The 25,889-nt window shown below is 40.1% G+C and overlaps 2 protein-coding genes across 20 annotated transcripts in view; one reads left to right on the top strand and one right to left on the bottom strand.

Annotated features, from left to right (window-relative positions):
• Nucleotides 1-9,866, top strand: part of FANCC (FA complementation group C) — a 69,629-nt gene extending 59,763 nt beyond the window's left edge. Inside the window, exons 16-17 of one of the 4 annotated variants that reach the window (XR_014502953.1) lie at nucleotides 1,745-3,403; nucleotides 9,764-9,866. The gene's annotated coding sequence lies outside the window, so the exon portion shown is untranslated. Of the gene's footprint in view, nucleotides 1-1,744; nucleotides 4,261-9,763 lie in introns of those variants that run through there. The other 3 variants (XR_014502954.1, XR_014502955.1, XR_014502956.1) reach the window with 3 other exon arrangements.
• AOPEP (aminopeptidase O (putative)) overlaps nucleotides 3,525-25,889 on the bottom strand; it is a 179,395-nt gene continuing 157,030 nt past the window's right edge. For 11 of the 16 annotated variants that reach the window (XM_083403405.1, XM_083403408.1, XM_083403416.1 and 8 more), the window contains 3 exons: nucleotides 11,084-11,170; nucleotides 7,326-7,528; nucleotides 3,525-5,436 (listed from right to left, as the gene is read on the bottom strand). In XM_083403405.1, coding sequence (XP_083259531.1) covers nucleotides 7,388-7,528; nucleotides 11,084-11,170 — 228 coding nt within the window. In that variant the 3' untranslated portion in view covers nucleotides 3,525-5,436; nucleotides 7,326-7,387. The remainder of the gene's footprint in view (nucleotides 5,437-7,325; nucleotides 7,529-11,083; nucleotides 11,171-25,889) is intronic. The other 5 variants (XM_083403418.1, XM_083403407.1, XM_083403415.1 and 2 more) reach the window with 1 other exon arrangement.

Below are 25,889 nucleotides of genomic sequence, written 5' to 3'. Positions count from 1 at the left end.
CATTCAAGACTTGTCCCAAAGTGTGGATAATAAAACTCTTACACACACATACTTCTTAAAATATGGAATATATAAAACATCTAGAAAAGGGAGTACTTCCTTCACCATTCCAACTATGATGTGGCTATTTCAGATGTTGGGTATTTTGTCAGCAGACATCTCCATATGCAAACCAGCCAGCACAACAGAGCTTTCCAAACTTGTGTGTCGTGACACATTAGTGTATCAGCTGCAATGTGCAAGCATGTCGTCGCATGAACCCTCCCCACAGGGCTAGAAAGGGGTTAGTTTCACCTCCAGTTTGCTAGTAAAAGTGAATTACCATTTCATGAAATTATGCAAAACTGAATCACTGTGTCGCAAAATGATGCATGTCTAAAAATTGTGTCCCCAACATGAAAAGTTTGGAAAGCTCTGCATTACAAATTAGTGGGTTCAGTGCACCGCTTAGTGTATTGGGATGGAATTTAATGGGTTCAACTCGGATCACAAGACTGTGGAACAGGCCTGAAGTTGTTCTACCTAATTGAGGCAGCCAGAGGAGGGAGCTTTCCAACAATGTATAAATCATGCTGGATGAAAGATGGGGAGTTCTCTCCTTGTGCTCTCTAATTGGCATGTGCTCCTCCCACTCATGCATACAAATTATAAACTTTTATACAAGTGTATTTATTCATTATACTTTGCATATTCTAATATGATCTTCTACAAAAATTTGTATTTCAATACGTATATTAATTTAGAGGCAGGGCAGTATTGCTTTCCTCCCTTTATTTAGAGAATGTACTATTCTTACTGCTCTACACCTGTGGAGCTCCTAGACTAACTATTGGACGCTTTGCAGTCTGTGCATTGCAGTCTTCACCAAGGTTAGAAAAACAGCATATTGGCAGGTGCTTCAAGTGCTCATAATTCTCAGTAACATCAACATGTGGGTCTGTTTAAGTCCACCTACCAAGCAGCCTAATGCCTGCAAACTGATGTGTTTTTTATTTCAAATGCATGCCTGAACTTTTAAAAAGACGTGTTCATGGTTGCAATTTCAAATGCTACCTTAGCTTTGATTCCAGGAATTTGCATTAGGGTGGTCCATATGAGAGCAAATGCCAAAAAGGAGTTTCCCTTGCTTATTCTGGCTATCTTCCTTCAGCCATCTGTCTGACTCTTTTAAAGGCGTTAAAACCTCTAGAGCTGCTTTCTGAAGGGCTTAAGTGTACTCAAAACTGACTGGGGCCTTTTAATGCCCAACATCATACAGCTAACTCAGGCTGAAGCTGTGCCTCCCTCCCTCAAAGCAACTCAAAACACCCCAGGCTACTTTCAGCTGACAGCAGCAAAGCTTTAGTACTATAGTCCCTACCAAGCAATTGCTTTGCTTTAAATAATAGTAAGAGAGGAAAAAGAAAACAATTTCATGAATTCATTGCTGCTAAGAATTTGGTTTTTCTCCTGTTTATTTTAAATTTGCTTTTTGCTTGTTTTGGTTTAATCATAGTAGTTCTCTTTATTAGCCAATTAAGCTCATCTGTTACAGTGTGGGATAAAAAAAAAAGTCACTACAGTAATTCCCTGGATAGTGTTGTGGATTCCTAAATTATTCCTATTTTGACATCGCTCCACTTTCCATGTTTCTTGTAAATTTTAATTGTAAATTATGTCACAACTCTTTCATGCACTGGGTCAGGCAAATAGTTCTATGTTTGAAGACAGCATGCTTGCTTCTTTTTTCCTGATGGTTTTGCAGAGCTTGCATCTATTTCTGCTCTCATTTTGTCTTCTTGGAAACTACACATCCATTAGCTAAATGAAAGTCCTCTGCACAGTTTTCTTCAAGCAAGCCTCCTGGTTCTGAAGAAGGAAATAGGTACATCACTGTAATTCTTTATGGGCTTTTTTATTTAGGTTTTGGTAGCCTTAACATGAAGTTGAATTATTCCAATTTGTGGTAGAAATCTTAAGATTCTTTTTTAAACTATGTCTTGTTCAACTCTTCAATGCATTTTTGTTAGAAAAGAAACAAGTGCGTGAAGAAACAGCCTAGGATTCCTAATTTACTGTGTCAACAGTCTCTAAAGACCTTACCAGTAGGGTTGGGTGATGTGTTCATACATTGTCCAACACTGGTTTGTAGGCCATATCATGAGAACAGTTTCAAAATGTTTAGCTGCTGTCTCAATGTTTAGCTGCTGATATACCATGGAGTGGAAAACCAGATATCGCCCAGCCCTACTTACCAATTCTATCTGTGTTATTTTGGCATAACTTCTGGATTGGTTTACTAAATTTCAACATGTCATAGAACCAACTCTTAACTTGCGAAAACACCACAAAATTAACTTGTGTCGGCTCGTCACAGCAGTATCTTGTGTGGCCCTTTAAAAAGTAAAGATTGTAGCATATGCTCTTGTAGAGTTCAGTTTATTAGATGAATTGTATTGCCTTAAGCAATTATATAAGAATTCTTCCTCAATGTCTGATGTCTTTTGCCTTTTCTACATTACCATGATCCAGAGTTTTACATGGTAAAGAAGGTGCAAAGGGTGCTGCTCTAACCCAGAGAGACAAAGAAGTTGCCTTATACTGAATTAGACTACTGATCCACCCAATTTGGCAAATCTGGATATAGTTAACAATAGTATAGCGTAATCTACTGTTATGTCAAAATAATAGCCAGCACAATGTGTTCTTGCCCACCAGATATGTTATGATATTTGGGAGAAAAAGTTTATTTTATTTAACAAATGGAAGTTGGCATATCTATGTAATCCAGGGGGAATTATTAACTCAATGTAGGAACTGTAATCCTTGGGCAACACCATGCCTGTTGTTTGACAGTGAAACAAGCTAAACATGAACATCCATAGAGGATGACAACAACAGTGGTGCTGCACTTAAGGCAATGCTTTTTCACTAGGTTAACAGGCTGTGCTGAGAGAGATGCTCGGCAGTATAATTTATATGTTGACATTTAACAAATCAAAATAAAATCACAAGGACAGATAAAAAGGCAACAGCTCCTTCATGTACAGTGGCAAATACATTTGAGTCGCCTTACTAAGCTTTTGCATCTTTCACAATTGAACAACAAAAGAATTACTTGCTTTCTCTTTGTTATTTTCTGCAAAAAAAACCTGTGAAATAGAGCATAACTTGCTTCATGAATGCAGCAGATCCTTCCTTGAATACATCAAAAGGTCTACATTAACTGTGACTGCAGTAACTCAGTATGGTGCCATACAAACTCCAGATTTCTTCTGAATTTGGAAGACTGAATCCAGGACTGCTGTCGGAGCATATTTCAGCTAATTAGGAGTTTGGGAACTGAACTCTTTTGAGTTGGGTGCCACAGACAGAGAAGCTCTCTTGTGTGCGTATGGGCACTTGGTGAATGTCCCTAAGAAAGGTAAGCAGGAACAGAGTTTCTGGTTTTGTGCATTCATAAAGGTTTATTATTCTCTCCTCTTTTTGTAGTCATCAGTAAACCAACGAAATACAAAAGAGAAAATACTACTTTGGCACATGCATGATTTACAAAATTGTTTATTTATAAAGCTTATTGCCATTATTTTACAAGACAGGACTTCCACAACTACTGTGGAACATGATTAGCTTCATGATTAACATGATTAGCTTCATTCATAGCAAAGTGATGTGACCAACTTGTCACTATTATATTTCATGGTTAAGAGTTTTAATGGTGTGCTCACAATATTGTGGCAATAAGTTACCCATAAAAAAGACCTTGAGAAAGACAGACATCTTTGTCACTTCAGTTTTCTTCAGATTAAACATCCCCCAAGAGTCCATTTTGCATCTAGTCATTTTCCCCTGTAGCTGTGCTAAACATGATAAAAATGTCCACAATCTCAATATTAACAATTTAGATTAGTAATTACTTGTTTGCTCCAAACTGACTTTAAATTTTGCAGCAGATTTTAATTATCAGTTTGCTAAATGCAAAAATAGTACAAAATAACTATTTAAATAAATCTGTCTCTGGTGATTTTCTGGCCTGGTTTGCATAATACCTTATGATAAATATTACAATAAAGTGTCTTCTGGCAGATAATAAGTTGGCGCCACAGACACTTACAGAAGTGGGGGGATACTGGAGTTTTTTCCTGCTTCATTGCCATTACCCTCTGGCAAAGAAAAGTATGGGGTAAAATGTTTGTCAGCTGATTGTTTTAGCAGTCACATAAATTGTTCCTTTGATGTCCAAGGTCAATGAAATCTTAGTACCACCAGCCTTTGCTAGAAGATACATTAAAAGTCTCTGATCTTTCCTGCAAGGGAAACAGTGGTAAAACTTATTACTCTGTCACAGTGAAGGAATGCTTGTAAAAAAGTTCAGTAATGTAGGGGATGGCTTTTCTTTACTATCCTTCTTGAAAGGGGGCATCTCTCTCAATCTCATTTTCCTTGTATGCATGAAGTGGGAGAGAATCGCAACAGATGTAATGGAGTAGAAACTGGAACTTGATATCCATGTGAATGTCACATGCTCTGTCATAAGGCTGACTGTAACTTGAGAAGACATCAGGTCCAGTATTCCACAGCATAGTATAAAAAGTCACACCACAGTATTATTCTGTGACCACCAGCACAGCTTCCTTGAAAATAGATATTAATTGGAAAGAAGAGCAACAACAAAACATTCTTCCCCTGTTCAGAAAATAGCAACTAGTAGGTTGAATGCCAGAATGAAGTACCCGGGATGCTTCCTCATTGAAGGAGTAATCCTAACTTGACACAGCCTACACATACCTCACCCACCCACTGGCAAAGCTACTAGCTCCTTTTTTGCAAGAGCATGGCATGTAGTCCATGTAAGGATTTGTTTGTGATCCACATCAAAGTACTGGTCTGTTCTATCTTTGGTTTCAGACATGAAGTAAGAGTTAGGTTTTCACAGACGTCTGTGCATTTAGAAAAGAATCTTTTTTTGCTTTAGGGCTCGACTCCTGTTCCTGCTGAACTGAGCCAGTATATAAAATCAGAACTGATATCAGCTCAGTAGGCACCGGAGGACGGGTCCATCGACAGCCAGGAACAGTATCTGCTGCAAGGGGACAGTTCCAGTAAGAAACAGCCATTTAATATCAACAATATACACACTGGACTTTGCACCCATCGGGGCTGCTTTAAGAACGGCACACTCTTTTATAAAACACAATACTTTTTAGCATTAGGCTCTTCCACAGTTATTGATTACTTCTATACTGTAGCCAAGCAAGGGTGTTTTCTCACGTGGATTCTTTGCATTCTTGGCAGGAGGAAGGGTACATGGTTGGCATCTTTCCCACGGCTTCTTCGCCTGTTACAATCTGCAACCTAGATTCCAGGCAAACATGTGCTATGATACTACGACAGCAGCAGTCAACATTTTAAGAGAGTTTTCCATCTCACCTTCTCTTCAGGTGCAGAACTTAGCCACTGTGAACAAAGAGGAAATCAGTCACTGTTCACCAATCAGCTAAGCTCTGCACCTCGCTAGAGAGGTCTTCATCAGAACATAGTTACAATAGCAGCTGAAGTCCTTCAGTGACTTGTCTGTACATTTTTAGGAGAAGTAGATTCAGGGGTTCCAACAGTGTGGATAGGAGATTGCCATACATACATGCAGTTACAGATGCCATTGTCATGGTTATGTGGTAATCCCTGGCAATGTGATTTTAATCTTAAGTCACAAATCAGCATGCCAGGAACCCAAACAACCAAAACGAAGGAAATGTGGGTGGCTTTTCTCTTTTCCATCAAGATAACTTGAAAAAGCTAACCTTTTCACTCATTTCGTTTACATGCTAGAATATTCATTGGCTCACCAGTTTGGCTACTCAAAACAAATCATACTTATCAGCTCTATAAAACAGTATAAAAAAGTTCATAAAACAGTATGAAGAGTATTCTATTGCCAACAGAGTTAAGTGTTCTTAATATAAATTGTTGTTTTTTATAATAAAAAAAATTAGGGTGGTGGATTGAATGAATTGCTCACACAGCAGAAGAATAACCCATTTTAAATTTGAATTTCTGACTGTTCTAAAATAAATTAAGGTGAAACTGAACATGTTATCAAATCACTAAATCACATTTTGCTAGTTCCTTATAGTCTACATTAACCAGAAGCCAAGCTTGAATATATGTTTGCAAGCAAAGCCCACCAGTTTATTTGGTATATCTTTGTCCCGTCCCGCCTGCCCCCCCCCCCCCACATATGAAGAATAAGATTTTCCATACTCAACTTCATAACCAGAGCAGCCTTTCTACAAACAATAAAAACACACAAAAACAATTAACACTTTTTATATCCTGGTGCATCCTTTCCTAAGCATTCATTTCTAGTGGAACAATTTTGTTACTGGTTGGTCTTTTAATACTACCTCATTTAAAAATTATTTGTGTCTTTTAAATTGTTAACCTCATTAAATGAAAACCTAGGAATACTAGCCTGGAAAGGATCCTTCTACTGAACTTTAATTATTCTGTATAACATAAACCAAATAGAAAAGGGGAAATATTTCAGAGTAAATTATCCACTTACGACAGTATTAAAATAGTTGCTGTTTAATGCATTGTCCAACTGTATCACAGGCTGTCAAAATGCCCACCATAGGATGGCTAAGACCAGTTCTATTTAGCATTGCACAACATGCTGATCACATAAAAACTGAGGGAACGCCGATGATTTATAAATGGGTTCAGGCTGCTTCAAAAGCCATATATAAGAAATGGCAAACCCTCACCTGGCACTGCAAAAACTGCCCAGCAAAATGATGTTCAACTTGGTATAAAGTTGTTATTTTCCCTTGGCAATCCTGCCTCAAATGAGGCATCAAAAAGGTTCATGTTAAACCAATTAATTAAATACAATAAAAAAGTTACCTATTTCTACCACAGATATATCCAAATATTACATGTATTTAGGAGCATAGGTGATTTTTATTTGATGGGAACTCCCGTCAAAGATACCAGCAACTATGCAAGAATGTAAGCTATAAAACTTGCCATTCTCACATGCTCCAAACGTATGTAAAAATTGTGCAGATTCTTTTCAGCCTCAAGAGTTCTATGTTTTGAACACAGTTTGTATATGATACACTATAACAATCCAGAGTCCAGATTTCAAAATATCTGCTTGCTCATAGAAATACAGATACTATGGAGGAAGTTGCTTCTTTCAAAAACTTACATTGAAACATTCTTGCCCCCCTTTTATGATTTTACCCTATTATTATCCTACTTTTTAACACAGCTCCCTCTCTGGATAGCTTTCTTTACTTTGAGGATTTTAAGAGATTTTAGGTTTGGATAAATAAACTTACTCATTCATAAACTATTTTCTTCCCCTGAGAAATGAACTATCTGGGAAAGAAAAACCACCTCATCAAAACAACATCTCTGCCACTACTTTAGCAGAGGATGCATCCATTTGGTCACGGGTTGTGGCAAAACTTTTACGTGCAATTTCTTGTTGTTTTGCATCCTCATTCACCATTAACTCTCCATATAGGTAGACACCCATTGCCTGAAAGAGGAAGAAAACAATAATCCTATAATATAATCAATTCGAGTGTGGTGCTTTTCAAGATAACAGCAGCTGTGCCAAACTTGCAATTTAAACATGCACAAGTTTTCCTTCCTAAGAACTTTCAGGGTTATTTGTAAGACTTTTTAAAAAGCATAACACAACTGGAAACCCGCAAAGTTGTTTCCTACTATGGTCTACTCAAAGTAGATCCACTGTCATTAATAGTTCTATGTTAGCCATGCCCAGTAATGTCAATTGGTCTACTCAGAATATTATTAATATTCTATATAATATTTTATAACATTTTTTTGTAGCTGAGATTGAAAAGTAAAAATCTATATAGCCAAGTGAGCCTCACTGGAATAAAATGGAGTCTTCTACTGAAATATTTTTACAGAACCTTTCTGCACTCAGACAGTAATTCTGTACTATCCTGAAAATACAAGATCGTGCCTGCTGCAACCATGGGGAATTGTAAAAATCTGGTTGATTGCAGTTGCAAGCAAGCAAGCAATTATGGATACAGACCAATATTTTTTCCATTTTCTAGAACTTGCAGAGTTGGTTCTAGAAGTGGGGGGCATATAGCTAAGAAGTCAAGTTTTGCAAAACTTGGGTAGCCATATTGTTAACTAAAATTTCAGTTGTGCATTTATTACATATGAATATGTTATGTCATTTTTTCAAAACTTCAACAACTTTATAATTTTCAGTCACTGGCTTTGGGCCAGAATCTAGTTAAAAGACAGAAAACAGAGGGTAAAACTAAACGATTTTTGCAATGAAGAGGTATAAGCAGTTGGATTTCTGAAGGAGCTGTTACTAGAATCAGTGCGATTTAACTTTAAAAAATGATCTGAAAAGAGATTAATGGAAAGTCAAATTAGCATGTGATTCTAAATTATTTATGATGGCAAATCCTCAAATTGTGAGCAGTTGCAACAGCATATATCCAAACTGAGTGATTAGGCAACAGAATGGTCACAGAAACTTAATAAAAACCCTAGCTCCGTATGCATTTGGATGGGATCTAAACTGGTTTGAACCACTTCAAAAATAAGATCCTGAGGTTGCAACAGATGGTTATATAGGCACTTCTAACTTTTGAAAAACTACAGGCGTTTTTTACGCATTGCTTATAGCTGGATGCCAAGGAAGCACTGTATAAAATCATGGACACTGTAAAAGTATAAGGGAAGAAACTGAAAAGTATTAAAATTCAAAATCATGCAGTGTCCCAGTTCATGTGTAACACTAATCCACTCTTCCTCTGGTCCTGCTGCTGCTCTGCTACCTGGAGCTAAACTATGGCTTGGCTTAGTGTTACATACAAACCTAGACTCATGATTTGCCTGTCCTACACAAACCACAAGCTGTAGTCAAGATTCACCACAGTCTATGATACTAGTCACTAGTGGAGGGGTGGGGAATCTGTGGTCCTCCCATTGTAGCTGGACTCCAGCAACCATCATCCCTAACCACTGATCGTATTGGTATTGGCTGATGGGGATTGGAGTCCAACAGCTGCAAGTCCATAGATCCACCCCTGCAGTGATGAAGGAAGTATGAGACAAAATCAATAGTTCATAGCTCTAACTCAATGACTGGAACCTCCATGTATCAAACAGTATGCTAGGAACAATCCAGAGTGGGGGACTAGCTTCATGATTTCCCATAATATTGCTTCCCAGGGGCACCTGGCTAGCCACTGTTGTCTTAGATGGCCTCCTGGCTTGACCTAACAAGGTGATTCTTGTCTTCTTAGTATGAAAATTGCACTAGTTTCAGTACAATAGTTAACAGTTACTCTGCAAACTGCAATAGAACAATAGACATAAAACTTTTTGGGACATCTCTGTTACAAATACTGACTGACTAGTATGTATTTAACATCAAGGGGAAACAGTGTTGGTCAGTGCTGTTTTTCTAGAAAAAGAGGTGCCGGAACTCACCATGAACACCTTCCTTGTTCTCTTAGAATGGAAATGGTGCCCACCTGAGAGGTGCCGGAACTGAGTTCTGGTGAGTTCCGGCTGGAAAAAAAGCCCTTCTGTTGGCAAGTTACTTCCGTGGTAAGATTCCACTTACCGCCAAATTGGAAAGTAAAACCGACACTGAGAGTTCTCATTCTGATTGACCATTCCATGAGCCATAACTCAAACATCCAAATTTAGTAAACACTGCTGGTTCTGTTACTCTAAATGTTAATGGTTGCATTTGCATTTTCTTCAGACTTCTGAAACAACCAAGTCCCCTTTCAATACTGGAAAACACACAGGACTTCAGTTTCATGCATTATCATTCCATAGATTGCACAAGTTCTTGGAGATGATTGAAATAAAGGACCAATAGTTATCTGCAGCTTTGGTGTCAGGAATTCTACTCCTCAAACAGCACACAAATATATGTGTTCTGAAGTGGGAGATCTGGAAAATTGCGGAGGCTACTTCTATGAAAAGCACAATGCATTCCCACCCACCTTTCATGGAAGTAGTTGCTACACTCCAGACATTAGTTTATGCATAGAAAAACAAAATGATTTTTTCCCTTCAAAATCATAATGACACTATGCTTACTTGAGACATAATTATTTTTCCAATTGGCGTGAATACTGCATCTTTAAAAAAATCTGAAACACAGTTTTAATATAATTAATCTATGCTAAAATGTTGTAATGTGTCCTTATTTAAGGTCTGGACATGCAGGCAGGGGAACAAACCAAGCAACTAAAATAACTTGGATGATTTATCCCATGGGCTCAGGGCAATATTGTTACAAGCTAGTGGATTTTGCAGCGTTCAGGGGCCCAGCAATGTCCAACTAATATAGAACTGAGCTGCTCTGATGTTAGGGGCCGAACTCATCTAATCCTAAGTACCTTTGGCTGGCCACTGCTGAAGTCTGAAAGAAGGAACGGGACAGGCAAAACATCTTGGAAAACAACAGCTTAAAGAACGGGGAAGAAAGTTAGCCCAAACTGGTCCAGAGCAATGTAATGAAGATGAGAGAAGAGAAGAAAAACTGGGGGGGAAAAGAGACCAGAGGAGAATTGCAAGTGACCAAGTGTTAGGCTAAGGGGTGCAGAGTTTAACCAGCCAAATATTTGCCTCAGGGTGTCTAGTAGCGTTTTTAGCCCAGACCTTGCTGCCTCACCCTTCCCCCCATTCAGTAGCAACGCTGCTGTCAGAAGGCTGTTGATGTGGTCCACACAAGTTATGACAAATACGATAGGATTTATTGGGGGGGGCCATTTAAGGGTAATTTCCAATGAGCAGTGGGGGAGAAATCAGTTTGCCTCACATTTTTAATGTGAACTACATTTCACACCACCTGAAACAAAACGCGGAATTGAAATGCTGCTACCCTTTGAAATCTCCTTGCCTCCAAATTTTATGTTGTAGTTCTCCAGTCAAAAATGTATTCTTGTACAAAAATGCATCAAGGAAATTTGTTCATAAAATAAGCAGTTTCATCTATCCCTATTTCAAGATACCAACACTCACATACCTATGATACTCTGGCTAAATGCAAATGTTAGTAAATAGTACTGACCTGGTCTTCCTTGAGGAATTTCTCAACATCAACATACCCTGCTGTGTATTTATGTTTGATAACAAGCTCACACCATCGATGTCGAACCTTTAGCAAATGAGAAAGAAAAGTAAAAGATTAGCTTCAGAAACTACAACTGGTTAAATAAAGCTCATTAAAATGCAGTTTCCTATTTTTAACACCAGTTGCCATATTCAGAACTTGGCCATCAAGCATTTCTCCCTGACAGATCATTAATACTAACCAGACATACTAAACATAAAATGTGGCTTAATGAAAAATACTGAAATTCTAAATAACCCCTCTCCAGGATTGTTACAATATATCTATAGATAGGAACATTGGCAAATGAATTGTATTGATATAGAATAACTTACAAAATTGTTTTATACTGAAATGCCTTATTTCATTAAATTATTATTTCTCAAACTGATTTTTTTTAACAGGTCAGTGTTTAAAATGAAATATTGCATTTCTCTGCATAGTTGGGGCTGGTAAGACTGCTCAGAAGAAGAAACTGTGCCTTCAGTGTTCACAGAGGGCTGCTGCTTCTTTGGCAATCACTCATAGCTAAGTACAATTGTCTTCCATAAACACGGTTTATGGAAGTGCACACTGGAGCTGTCACAGCCAGCTTATACTTGGAAGCCCAAGCTTTATATGACTGGCAGGTATGGTGAAAGGAATGGAAATGGCCCTGCTGGTCAGCATCCACCAGGGGTTTATGTATTCATAGCACTGATAAGTTGCCTTTCCAAGATGGAAACAGCCCATTATAACATAACAGAATAGAAAGAGCAATGTATATAACATACATACAAACAACAAAATTAGAAGAAGCCATGAAAAAAAATAAAAACATGGGAGGTAAATCCAGGGAGGGAGGGAGGGGGAATGGCGATAATTCCGCAACATTGCTTGGAAAGGGGGTACTGTCACTGAGTCTGGGCAGTGGGCCTGGACTCTTTCACAGAAATGCCTTGAATGATGAAGACCAAGCTGGGAACTGCTGTCCTATGGTGCAATCGGGTCACTGACAATGTGTGTGAATGAAGCAACCAGATGGACTGGTCCAGTCGTGTTGGTCTTTGCCACCCAACAGCTGGCTTATGGTATGGCACCACAAGGAAGCAGTTTCCATGTTAGTGCAGGGGCAAACAGTGAAGACGCCAGAATCTTTAAGCCTTTGGGAGAAAAGGGAGAGTACTGCTACTATGGCCCCTCCTCAGACATTAAACAAAAAGGGATATGCATTTCAGTCCCTAATGCTTTAAAATGGTGTTGCAGCAAAAGCATCATAGAGAAAGCAAAGCCATTATGCAATGGAGTGTAAAAAAACAAACACGTAAGAATACTTAAGGTGACATTCTATAGCCCAGCACACTGCCTGGGCTGATTATCTAGCAGAATAATGCCAGGGCTGGCCCTGCCGTGCAAACAGGTGGCATGGCCTGCATCAGGTGGCACCACAAGGGGAACAGAAGAAGGCAGGAATTGGTGTGCGAATGTTGTAGCCAGGCTAGCTCATTTAACAGAAATTGTTTGGAAGGTTAGCTGCCCATTTTATTTCATAACTAAGAGGGCTAAAAACGCTTTCCCCCTATAATGGAAGAGTCTTTTTGAAAAAATGACAGCTCAGAGTCCAGAGTCCCTATTGGGATACTGATAAAGGCTGCTGGGTTGGTGACCCCTGATCTAAACTAATGTCTTTCTGCATGAGTGTCAGGTAACAAGATAAATGTCTGCAGATCTAACACAAGGCCAAGCACCTGATTGATCAAGTTTAGTCTTGAAAACACTTAGAGACAGATACAGACTGGAGGACAGAGATTACTCAAGATGTTTTGCTGTCTGAGTTGGGGCAGTAAAGGGACCTCCCATCATACCTTAAGTCAAAGTACCCAACGGCAGCCAATTTACTTTAGAACCTATGGGAGAAAATCCCAAGCACATCCCATTCCCCTAGCAGCAAAATGCAAAGATAATACAATTATATAAATCAATTTGCGTTCCTCTCATGATTCCCCAAAATACATACTGCCTATTGATAGGGCCATCCTTGCCAAGAAAATGGTGTCAGCCTTTGAAATCTGAAATAACTGTTATAATGCTTTGTGCTGCAGTCTATCTGGACTGTGCTGAAGTAGTTAGCCATTTTTCTTTTACAGGCTGGGCTACTGCTGTTTTACCATATCAGATACCTATAATAAATAAGCCAGGTAAATGATCAACACTGACCACTGTGGGCTCATAATAAGGATTTATCTAAAAGGATCAGCAACTCTACAGACTGAGCAAGACTGATTAGCAAGGTCTATTACAAATAGATGATGATTATTGCAGCAGGATTTAGCTTTAATGTGGGGTTGCGGAATGCATAAAAGAAATTGTTGCTCCTGCAAATAAGCATTTATTGTGGAATGTTCCATACAACTGCTACATCCACACATTAAATCACAAAACATTACATTATGCCAGCCCTGCAAGTGAAAACAGCATCAATATTCACCACTGACCTAACAATTTATAGCGCAATCCTATGCATGTTTATTCTGAATTTAATGCAACATGCCCAAAGAATTTATGTACAGAACTGCAGCTGTAGACATGATTTCCGTGGGATTTCAGCAGCCTAAGTACAAGAATTCAGCCTTGGGTGTTAAAATTTATAGCTTTAAAATACAGGTGTATTTTTATAGTATACTCAAATGTTTGCTCCGTCATATAAAGCTGCATGCATATGGCTGGAATTCTCTGCACACTTACCTGGGAGAAAACCCCACTGCATACAGTGGCTATGTTCAGACAGTTTTATCTTGGTTTGCAATCCTTGTTTGGATTACACTCACTGTGTGAGTGTAAGTGTAAAAAAGGCCTGATCAAATGAGGATGTACGAATGGAAGAAAAGGGGAGTATGAGAGGAAGCACACAGCAAAAACAGTGCTCCTTCTTGATCCTTCAAACCATGGAAGATCATAAACATTACATCTGAATGCAGCTGCTTCCTGTCTGGAAGGAATTCCCGCATGAATCAATGGATCGGACAAGTGAGTGTTTTAGGTTTATTTAGTACATTTCATGTAGACTGGAAATGAGATAGTTGCATCCACTTCTACTTGCCCCCCCCCCCCTCATCTGAAGAGAGAGGAAATCCCATTGCACACGCTTCAGTCCTTGTGCTAATGTGATGATTTTGTTGGAAACAAATCACAGTCTTTTAACTGGCAGGCCCCCCCCCCCCCCCAGGTTTTCTTTAAGGTGCTTTTAATGAAACAACAAAATTAAAACGTGCCTATAATTTGATCATTCCCCATTAAAGCAACTAGCCCAACAAAATTGGGTCAATAATACACACTTAAAGGTTACTGAGTCTTTCCGAATATGCTGGGTTGGTATTTTGGAAGAAAAGTTTGGATTAAAAGTTGTATGTGCTTGTATCCCTGCTGCTCAGACCCGGACAGACACCTGGATTTGCCCCAAACTCGGAGCAAACAGATTATAGTTTTAGCACCATGGTATCAGTTTCCTTGAAGGTCTAGTAAATAAAATTTGTGCTACGCCAAACTTTTGTGAAGTTGGGTTCTTTTGCTGCAAAATTGCAATGAGAAACTAGTGAATGAGAAACTTCTTCTACACACCTGTTGTTCCTGTTTGAAGCCATGCTTTTCCCACCTGCTTATTTTTGGGCGTCCCTGTATGCATGTATGGATTATAAAAGGGCTTCTTCATGGTATGATCTCAACCAATCGCAGATCATGTGATGAACATGAAATGCCACAGTGCTGTGATCTAGATCTGTGACCGAATCACGGAGGGCAAACTCTGCTACCTATAGTCCTTACATTGAAGGGAGGAAGGAAGGAATGAATGTCCCAACCAAATTCTGATTCAATTAGTCAATGTGTGGATAAGGAAGCAATGGACCGGTTGCCTTGGAAATAGGTAAGCCTTCCTTCTTTCACCAAACACCCATCTCCTTTTATCCCATTTTGGGAAGATGTGTGAAAACAAAAGGTAAGACATGTTTAATGGGAAGCAAAAAGTATTCACATAGCAACTCCCCATCCCTGCTCAGCCCACATGAAATAATAAAATCATTCCAACTTAGATCTTTGTGCCTGCAGTTCTTGTAGAAATAGCTGTGACGTGTGTTTGACTATAACCAAATATGTGCCTCCTATGCTTCCTATTAAAAATATAGGGCTTGGCATATGTTTTTAGCTGACATTTAATTGGATTTTTGTTTTGGCATGGACATTGTTCCCTTTCAATGAAATTTCCAGCAATGCTCAATCTGGGAGAGGCAATGATGATAGAATAAAAAGACCATGTATGTCATAACTGCCCTGTTCAGGTCAGTAATCTCAGAGGAAAAATTCTTTTAAAAGACGTATGAACAAGACAAACAATTTGAAGTGTTATGCAAAACTGGTGATTATATAAAGTTTACATTCCGACCCAACTTTCTTGAATGGTATTCTGGACTAAATAATGCTACGTATGCCAGGGATATGTCATTAAGCAGCATGAGCCAGGATCTGCTTTTGACTTTGGCTTCTCTTATACACACAAGAGCTGAGCTCTTAACCAAATATCACCAAATATCAAAGGGAACTTGAATATATTTATACCCCAAGATACATATAATGCACAGAACCATTAAATGATGGACATTGTCATCCAAAACATATGGAAGCCACTAGGTTGGAGAAGACTGATAAAAGCCAAGCAAAACAGCAAGGTGGTTCCTGGAAATAGACTAATGGATTCCCCAGAGTTCCATTCTTGGTTTCCGAATTAATGAGTCTAGTCCTAACACAATTTTATATCAGTACTTATTTCTGTACAGTTATTTCATTTCATTCATTCTTTGCTTTGAATATTTACGTCCTGCCATTTTAGTACAAAGTCCTCACAAGACAGCTTGCAAAATAAACGCACACAAAAATATACAGTCGTACCTTGGATCCCAAGCACCCTGGATCTCGGACGTTTTGACTCCCAAACGATCAAAATCCGGAAGTGACTGTTCCGGTTTTTGAACATTCTTTTGGAAGCCGAACGTCCGAAGGGGCTTCCACAGCTTCTGATTGGCTGCAAGTGGTTCCTGCAGCCAATCAGAAGCTGCAATTTGGTTTTTGAACATTTTGGAAGTTGAACAACTTCCGGAACAGGTTCCATTTGACCTCCAAGGTACAACTGTAAATGTAACATCATCTATAAAACAACAGCCATCAGTTAGTTACAAGGCATAAAAAGCCAGCATAAAAAACAATAAAAGGTTTTACCAAAAAAAAAAAAGTTCTCTGGGTGACTATATATACTTTGGCCACCTCATGAGAAGAGAAGACTCCCTGGAAAAGACCCTGATGTTGGGAAAGATGGAGGGCACAAGGAGAAGGGGACGATGGAGGACGAGATGGTTGGATAGTGTTTTCGAAGCTACCAGCATGAGTTTGACCAAACTGCGGGAGGCAGTGGAAGACAGGAGTGCCTGGCGTGCTCTGGTCCATGGGGTCACGAAGAGTCGGACATGACTAAACGACTAAACAGCAACAAAACCCAGACATGAAGTTAAACATGTGTTTTATTTCTTTTTAGATACTGTTAATTATCATTTTTTGAATATTTTAAAATACCTGTTTTTATCTATAATAAAATGTTTTATTATATATATATATATATATATATATATATATATATATATATATATATATTTGTAAACCACTTAGTTAAAAACAGCAGATTTACAGTGGTTTCTTCTTGGCCCAGTGGCAAAAGCACACCTTGCCATCCTCCCTGCCGCTATAACCCAACAGGTACCAAAGGCTTCTGGACTACTAAGAACCTCAAATGATTTCAATAGGCAGACACCAAAACAGGGCAGAACCTGTAATATGTGAAACACTCCTTCTGTCTTTCCAAGACTCCCTTTGCCTGAATGAACCTTCCCTCACGCTCCCACATTTTGCAGCAGGATCCACTAGTTCCATTTATCTTTCACTATAAACAGATAAAGGGATACAGAACTCACAATAAGGACTGGAGTGAGAGGAGACAGATTGCAAAATACCTTCTTGAAGAAAGACCTTTCCCTTTCTGTTATGTACTGAGTTGAATAGGATCCAAAATGCAGCAGTCTGATTGGTCCGAGAACAATAGAATCCAAAATGCAGCAGTATGATTGGTCCGCAGGAGCCACCCAATCCAGCTCCAGGTGGAAGTGAATCCACAACCTGATTGGCCTACAGGAGAATCCCGGAATTAGCCAATCACGTGGGGCCCATTGTGTAAATAATGTATATAAAGCAGATATTGGGGGGGGGGGGGGACTTCCATTCCTCCTCACCACTATGAGCTGAATAAAGAGCATGAAATCCACTCTCGACTCTGAGTATATTTCACTTTCTGTGTCTGCTGCCCCCCCCCCCCGTTATGTCATCCTCCTCCTACTGAAGAATGAGGCACAAGACACTGACGCAACACAGAGCCTGCAGTTCTATGACCTTTAGGGTGTCCTACATTTAACACGGTATATTGAAATGAGAGCATTAAATGCAGCACATTTCCTTGCCACGTACAAATAAGGAGACACATATATGCTCTTTTAGCAGCCTTCAACATACTGAGGGAGCTTTCTGAGGCACAGCTGTGTTTATTGCCCTATTCCAAACATTTATACCACACACATCATTGTGATCTCTTGGTGTCTCGGTAATTGTCGACTTTCCATAAACTATTCCCGAGAGTAGGTATAACTTTTACCATTAATATACTGAAAACTCTGCAAGGCAATAAAGCACACAAAAGCCAGACGGAATAACTCTTACAGATGGAGGGATGGATCAGATTATTAGTGAGGAAGACTCACTGTTAAGCAGACTGAGTGGCTCATTAGGAAACCAGAGCATAGTCTGGAAACTGTACCTGCACAGTTCTTTATTCCACTACCAGAGGCGGGGGCACACTCTGCAAAAATCTGGCCAGTTGTAGAACAAGAAGAAGACATTTACATGCTAAGAATCCCCACCCTCCCCAACTGTATGATTATAGTTCTGTCTCAAAGGATAGTTCATTTTCACACAGATTAGAACCCTTCTCTTACAGTTTCAGACAACCCCTCAAAATAGTCCAATGTGGATAAATAATGGAAGACAGCTATTGTTTTCATGCACTGCTTGTGATTTCCCAGTGGCTGTTACTGTGCGAAATGAAGTGACCAGCTGGAAGGATCTCTGGTCTAATCCAGTATAACCCTTATATATTTCCAACCGTGTTTAGCCTTTCAATTAAGGCAATGAAGTAATAGCATCCTTGGATCCTAGCATCAATTTTCAAGAGGATTATTACCACTTAAACATTTACCTTTACAAATCATGTATTCATGAAATGTGAAGTTTCTAAATTTGAGTTTGGACTGTTAGTCAAATTTATATTTGGAATTGTTTCAGTTCTCTTTTAAGAGAGGATATGAAGTACAACTGTACTACATGTGGCAGACTGTGAACAAGGCTTTATTGGAAAACAGAGCAGCTTTCTCCAATACAAGGCATCCCCTATGCGCACAAAGCAGGAGTGGCTAAACCTTTTTCAGTCCGGGAACTACATTCAAGGTTAGCCAACCCTCCAAAGGCTGCGCAGCGTGCATGCATTCATGTAAGCACACACATGAATGTGTGCGCTCGCCACACCATATGCAGTACACACCAATCCGCACATGGACACAGGAACACAACACACAATCTCTCATTCACACACAGAGCACACTGCGTACCTCTGATGGGCAGGGGAGGGAGGGAGGGAAATCACATCCCTATCATTCCACCAGTCTGGGAGGAGAGACTGAAACCTCTCCACTCGCCATAGCTCCCTCCTCCTCCCCTGTTATCATTAATCAATTATTGTTGCAAGTGGCAGCTGTTGTTGCACGTGGTCGCCTCAGCTGCTCTTCAGAATGATCTTGAGGTCATATCTTAAACAGCTGAAGCTTGTGGTGCCAGCAGTAACCAGTGCCACCTAGTGACTAAAGCAGAGAGCAATGGAGAGTGAGATCTCTCCAGCAGACATCACCAAAGGTTCCCAAGCACTGTGGTAATGCTCTCCATTAGGAAGTGGACAGCTGAAATTTTCAAAATACTCCCTCCACAAAAAAACACTGATTAACTATTAATTACAGCGGGAAGACTGGACTGGCCACTACAAAAATAAATATAAATATAAATAAATATTAACCTGCCCCTCCTGACAAATGGGGGGGGGGTACCTTTGGGAGCTACAAAAAGATTTCTAGGACGCTAGATGTATCCCCCTTGCCACAAAATTAAGGGGGAAATGACCCAAAATTCACTTTAAAGTTCTATAGGTCCCTTCCCATCCCCGCTAAAATCACACAACCATGCATGAACCTTTATTTACTACAGGGTCACAAAAGTAGTTTTTTATAAAGTACAGAGATGTGCTTTACTAAGAATAGAAATATATTAAGTGAGAAATTCCCCTCTGAAAAACAGGAACATTATTGCCCACTACAATTCAACACACATACACACTATTTGATTTTACACAGTGCCTCTCTCTGAATATCAGTGTGGGCATGTAGGCGCTGTAAGAAATAGCTGATTGCCTTTGCTTTGCTTAGGTCATTGTGCAAATCTCCTATCTAGGAGACACAGGCTGATAAAGAGTTCTGTAGATATTTCCCCAATTCACAGCACAACACAAAGCATGCTGGTATTTCACTCTGCAATCCAATATGACCTTGACTCAGTTAAGAAGGCTAAGGAACTTAAAAAAATTGTGTGCATGGAAAGAAACAGGGAGGATGGGAGGCCTTACTGTTTATAGAAGGAAAAGCAATTTTCATACAGCATCAAAAGGTAGTTAGGCGCTTTGTTTTACAGAACTGTTCCCTGCAAGGCCACAGGCAAATTCTTAAGACTATACCTACTTTTCCAAGGGAAGGGGAACTCTACTCATCACTTTTGGCAACATGGCAATTGACTTTCTTTCTGTTGTGTAACATGTTATACATGAAGCTGCTCCAAAGAGGTGTGGGGCTGTTTTTGAACACTACTTGGTCACAACCTGCAGAATAACTAGGAAGGCCGATAAGACACTAAACTTGAAAGCATGGCTGGCAAACAGTGGCATTGCTATGTGGTTAACATGTTGTATGCCTGCTAGTTTTCCCATGGTTTGGGAAACAGATAAAAGTGACATGCTTATAAATTTTATTTAAAAACACAACAACTTGAGAACTCTACATTGTTTGTAGTAAGTAAGGTAACTTCGTTTGGTCTGTTAAACAAAAGGCCATCAGTTTACAGGACCATGTACAATGAAGCTGTTGTAGGAAAAAGACTACATACCCCTGGATATGATATATGGACTTCTATTTTTCACATCTTCTGCAAAAGCACTTATATTTCTTCAGTCCATTCTCTCTCTCTCTCTAAATATTCCATCTGATGGCCTTGGTATGCATTGCACATTATGAAACTGAACATTATTAACCAACTTGATGAAAGAAGAAAAATGTACCAAAGTAACTTTCCATCTGCTGTGAAGACTCTTTTTGGGGGGAAGTAAGGACTCAGGAACATATACAGGAAGGAAAATAAAGCTAATTTTGGAGCCAATTTTATTTTGTGGAAAGTACTAAGGCGATTCATATGCAACATTTACCAGATGGTGGTAACATGGTCATACCACTCACAGTAAGATGGGGAAGCAAGGAACATGGAAAATCTTGGTTTATACTTTACTGTGTGACTGGAGAGTACAGGTGATCCAAGCTCAGTATTGAAAAACTTCTTATCCTCAGCACCTCATCTCTAACTGAGATTCTAGCAATCTCCTAGCTGTTTGGATTAATTAGACAATAGGTGATGTAAAGGTAAAGGTACCCCTGCCCGAACGGGCCAGTCTTGACAGACTCTAGGGTTGTGCGCCCATCTCACTTAAGAGGCCAAGGGCCAGCGCTGTCCGAAGACACTTCCGGGTCACGTGGCCAGCGTGACATCGCTGCTCTGGCGAGCCAGAGCCGCACACGGAAACGCCGTTTACCTTCCCGCTAGTAAGCGGTCCCTATTTATCTACTTGCACCCAGGGGTGCTTTCGAACTGCTAGGTTGGCAGGCGCTGGGACCGAACAGCGGGAGCGCACCCTGCCGCGGGGATTCGAACCGCCGACCTTTTGATCGGCAAGCCCTAGGCACTGAGGCTTTAGCTCACAGCGCCACCCGTGTCCCTCAATAGGTGATGTATATCTGTATAATTAGCCAATGAAGATCTTCTGGTGAAGCCTGCTCTACATGCTACTGCCATCTGAAGTACGGTTGCTAAGTACATGGGACAATTCTTGCCCTCAGAAGAACTGTCAATATGTATAAGGTTAATAAAATACCTCCTTATCTAGTGGATCTTCAGTGTTAAATTGTTTCTGTATTATGTTTTTTCCCCCTTTGGCTGCCTTTTTGGTTGAAAAGGGATTTAATACATTTTTAAATAAACAAAAAAATACATAACATTATTCTATTGCTGTCTCTTCCTTTGCAGTGGACAGGAAAATAGGCTATAAATCTACTTTTTCTTTTCTTTTTTTAGAATTTACTGGTTTAAATGTTTCTACCAAAGTTTAAAGTCAAATAGTTCTGAAATTGTCAGCTCAGATATTTAGTCCTGCGCATGCTAGGTTGCAGACCTGAGCTTCAGGAATGTCTGGGCCCACTGCTATGCTATGTTTAAATCACATGAAATCCACCCTTTTTTTAATCCTTCACCTCGCTCCACCAATCACAGAAATCAAGTCCACAGTGTGTACCTTCTGCAAGCCACTGTCCAGTTCACATAAGACTTCATTAATGCAGCAGCAGGCATAAATGTTCACAAAGTCTGAGTCACTTCCAAGCTAAGTTCTTAGCAATCTTGACTTATTTACGGCTGACGCTATAATTGTTCTGCATATTTGTCTGCGTTATTTTGCAAGATCTTTCCCCAACTACAATGAAGTACACAAAATAAATCTAGGAAAATCTATGGGATCTGTTTAACATAAAGATATTGCTGACTGGGAATAACTGCAAAGTCCTTTTCTGGTTTCCATGTATATTTAATACAGTTTAGAAATGCAAATGCTCTTGGAGGCAGGAGGGAAACAAGGCAAAATGTTAAACTAAGGCTGCAATCCTAAGCACATTTATTTGGAAATGAACACACAGCGGGATTTGCGGTGGAAAAGCATGCATACATTTAGGCTGCATGTTCCCCCAGAAGCTTATGGTCAAAATTGTATTTTAAAACTACCACCCATGATTCTGTTTACAGAGCAACTACCATAATAATTCAGTTCTGGCCTCCAACACATCTGGAAGTACCAAGAAAATATTAAGACAGGGCGCGTACAATGGACCTAAAACTCAGGGTTAGTTGCATTATCTCAAAAACATCCCCATGTAGTTGGAAAGGCTATTATTATTACTAATAATAAGTTACTGTGTTTATTTATTTTATTTTTATTAGTATAATGATGAATACAATATAATTTTATAGAAAGGAGTTCAATATATTACTATTGAAATCATTCTGTCGGTACGAACATTTCAGCTTGCCAGTCAAAACGATCAGGGAACCAGGCAGAGGGCCTTCTCGGTGGTGGCACCCGCCCTGTGGAACGCCCTCCCATCAGATGTCAAAGAGAACAACAACTACCAGACTTTTAGAAGATATCTGAAGGCAGCCCTGTTTAGGGAAGCTTTTAATGTTTAATAGGTTATTGTATTTTAGTGTTTTTATTTTGATATCTTGTTGGAAGCCGCCCAGAGTGGCTGGGGAAGCCCAGCCAGATGGGCAGGGTATAAATAATAAATTATTATTATTATCATCATCATCATCCCCCTACGACCTGCTATGGAGAGTGCAGCAGGAGGGGAGAAGAGATGGGTAAAGTCTCACTGCCCTAGTGGAAATCTACCAGTGGGACCCCTAACAATTAGTGTTTCTTACGAGCAGTAATTATTTGATCTAAACAGTAATAGTTAAATGATTAGTGCTTTTCCTAGACGCTTGAAGGATTTCACGTGCATTATTTCTGAGTTGAGTAAATGTTACAGTAGTGTGACTGCCACTGAATGCAGCTACCCTCATATTTCTTCTTTCTACTCAGTAATGTCTAATAACAAAAAGGTGCTCTCTAATCGTACAATGCTTTGAGTTTTCTTAGCCGGCTGACATTCACAGGGGCAGGGAACATCAAAGAGCAAAAGAGAGCCTAGTTCTGCCCTAAGTAATTCTTACAACAGCACCATAAAGTAAATCACAAGGGAGACTTCTTAGGCCAAGTAAAACCATGTGCCCATCTAGTCCGTTAACACCTGCTTTGGTTAACAAGCTGCAGATCTCCGTCATCTCAGACGTAAGTCTTTAACACCACCTGCTACCTGATCCTTTTTTAAGTGGAGATGGCGGGGATTGAACCTAAGCTTCATGCGAAAGAAGTGGCTACTGAAGCTTCCCTGGGTGCCACCCTCTTCTCACTCTGAATTCAAGTCAGGCTGTAAAAGAAGGTTCCAGAAGGCACTTAGAGGGTACTCCTGGTGTCCCTTTCCAGCTGTGAGTCAGTGTTTTTAAATTTGGTGCTGTTTTCTGCTGCCACAGGGCAAACAAAGAAATAAACAAGAGTCAAATTCAAAAAGCACCAAATTGTTCCAGTGGCTTTAAGAGAAGAATCCAGAATGCATGTAGTGTGTTCCCATTTATTCCATTTCAGGTTGGCCCCACCAGTTTACCTGTCCTGCACCTAACATATTTGACCCCATGCCAGGGGTCAAATGAAGAGGCCTGGTGAACATAATCCGGCCCAGGGGCCAGAGGCTCTCCATCACTATTATATTCCATGATTTTACATTTCCTCTCAGTGATCCCATTTGCTAAGCGGAGGAGACTTTAATAACTTTTTCAGGCATTTCTCCCATGTAAGCCTTTTACAGTTGTACCTTGGATCCTGAATGCTTTGGTACTCAGATGTTTTGGCTCCTGAATGCCGCAAACCCGGAAGCGAGTGTTGCAGTTTGCGAATGTTCTTTGGAATCTGAATGTCCAGCGGGGCTTCCGTGGCTTCCGATTGGCTGCAGGAGCTTCCTGCAGCGAATCAGAAGCCGTGCTTTGGTTTCTGAACGTTTTGGTAGTCAAACACATTTCCGGAACGGATTCCGTTCGACTTCTGAGGTACCACTGTATTTTATTTATTGCTCACACCTACACACTTTTTGTGGGTAAAACCTCAGCGCCTAGGGCTTGCTGATCGCATGGTCGGCGGTTCGAATCCCCGCGGCGGGGTGAGCTCTCGTCTTTCGGTCCCAGCTCCTGCCCACCTAGCAGTTCGAAAGCACCCCTAAGTGCAAGTAGATAAATAGGTACCGCTTTATAGCGGGAAGGTAAACGGCGTTTCCGTGTGCTGCGCTGGTGCTGGCTCGCCAGAGCAGCTTCATCACGCTGGCCACGTGACCCGGAAGTGTCTCCGGACAGCGCTGGCCCCTGGCCTCTTAAGTGAGATGGGCGCACAACCCTACAGGCAGACTGGCCCATACAGGCAGGGGTACCTTTACCTTTACCTTTAACCCAAAAACAACAGCCCTTAAAATTCACATATGTCATGGATGGATTTTTGTTTTTAACAGTGGATATCCCTACGTAAAAAAACAACCACCACTTAAGTCACTCTTCAAGGAACAAACACACTTGAACAAAAATGAAAGGGGTTGTTACGTGAGCCCATAACACACTTTAATTAACGCCTTCTACAGAAGGACTTAGGAAAGTAGAAACCTTGTAAAAACAGCATTACTCACTGATCTCTAGTCTTAAAAGTAGCACAACAGGAGAAAGGAGTGAGGATTAGGAATGTAAAAGCTGCCTTGTATGAAATCAGGCTAATACTTCATATTGATCAGAACTGTTTGCACTGGCCTTTCCCAACCTGGTGCCCTCCATATGGTTTGGACTACAATTCCCACCAGTTCTATCTATCACGGCCAGGGCTGGTTCTTCCTTTCTGAATTAAGCAGCTTGTGATGTAGGAATCATCCCTTCTTTGACAAGCACTCACAGCTCACTAGTGAAGCCTCTCTAGTGTGAAAACTTTTCATATTAAGCTATTCTGATGCTTTCTGAATTATTCTGCAATATTTCATGTTTAGGTTGTTAAGTTTTTAGTGCACACCTCGGGGGGTTTTCTGTCAAAGCTCTCTAAAATGGCAAGATCTTTTAAACTAGAACAATCAATTTCAATATCCCAATGTGCAAGCTTAAGCACCTCTAACATCTGCTTATGTTATACAGTAACTGTACAGTGGGTCATTCACAATCTCTCTGGTTTTTATACAATTAATACTAGCACACTTACTAAGGTGTAAGCCCCACTGGAGAAAGCAGGACTAATGTCTAACTAAGCACGCACAGGATGGCACTGCAAAGTTGTTTTCTAAGCTTCTCTAAATGTCAATTCATTCTCTGATGAAAATCTGAAGCAAACAGATCAATATGTAATTCTTTCCCAGAACAAGCCACCTCACTGGAACATACAACAGATTAACACTGATGGTTAATCTAGGTGACCAGATGCAAAAGAACAGCCTCTGTGCATTTCACAGTTGTGTAGAAGTTTCAGCAGATGCACCTAGCATGCACACAGGCTGAAATTTCCTCTTTTGTAACATGGTTACTAGCAAGGCAACTTGCAAATTCCTTTGAAGTTGATTCCACTACCACCCCACCACCAAAACCCAAGACGGTAGGAATCTTACAAAAG

The sequence above is a fragment of the Podarcis tiliguerta genome, assembly GCF_965153285.1.
Source record: "Podarcis tiliguerta genome assembly, chromosome: 11".
Classification (NCBI taxonomy): Eukaryota; Metazoa; Chordata; class Lepidosauria; order Squamata; family Lacertidae; genus Podarcis; species Podarcis tiliguerta.
The sequence above is the reverse complement of the archived record's forward strand: the minus strand, read 5'-3'. Positions and strand labels throughout refer to the sequence as shown.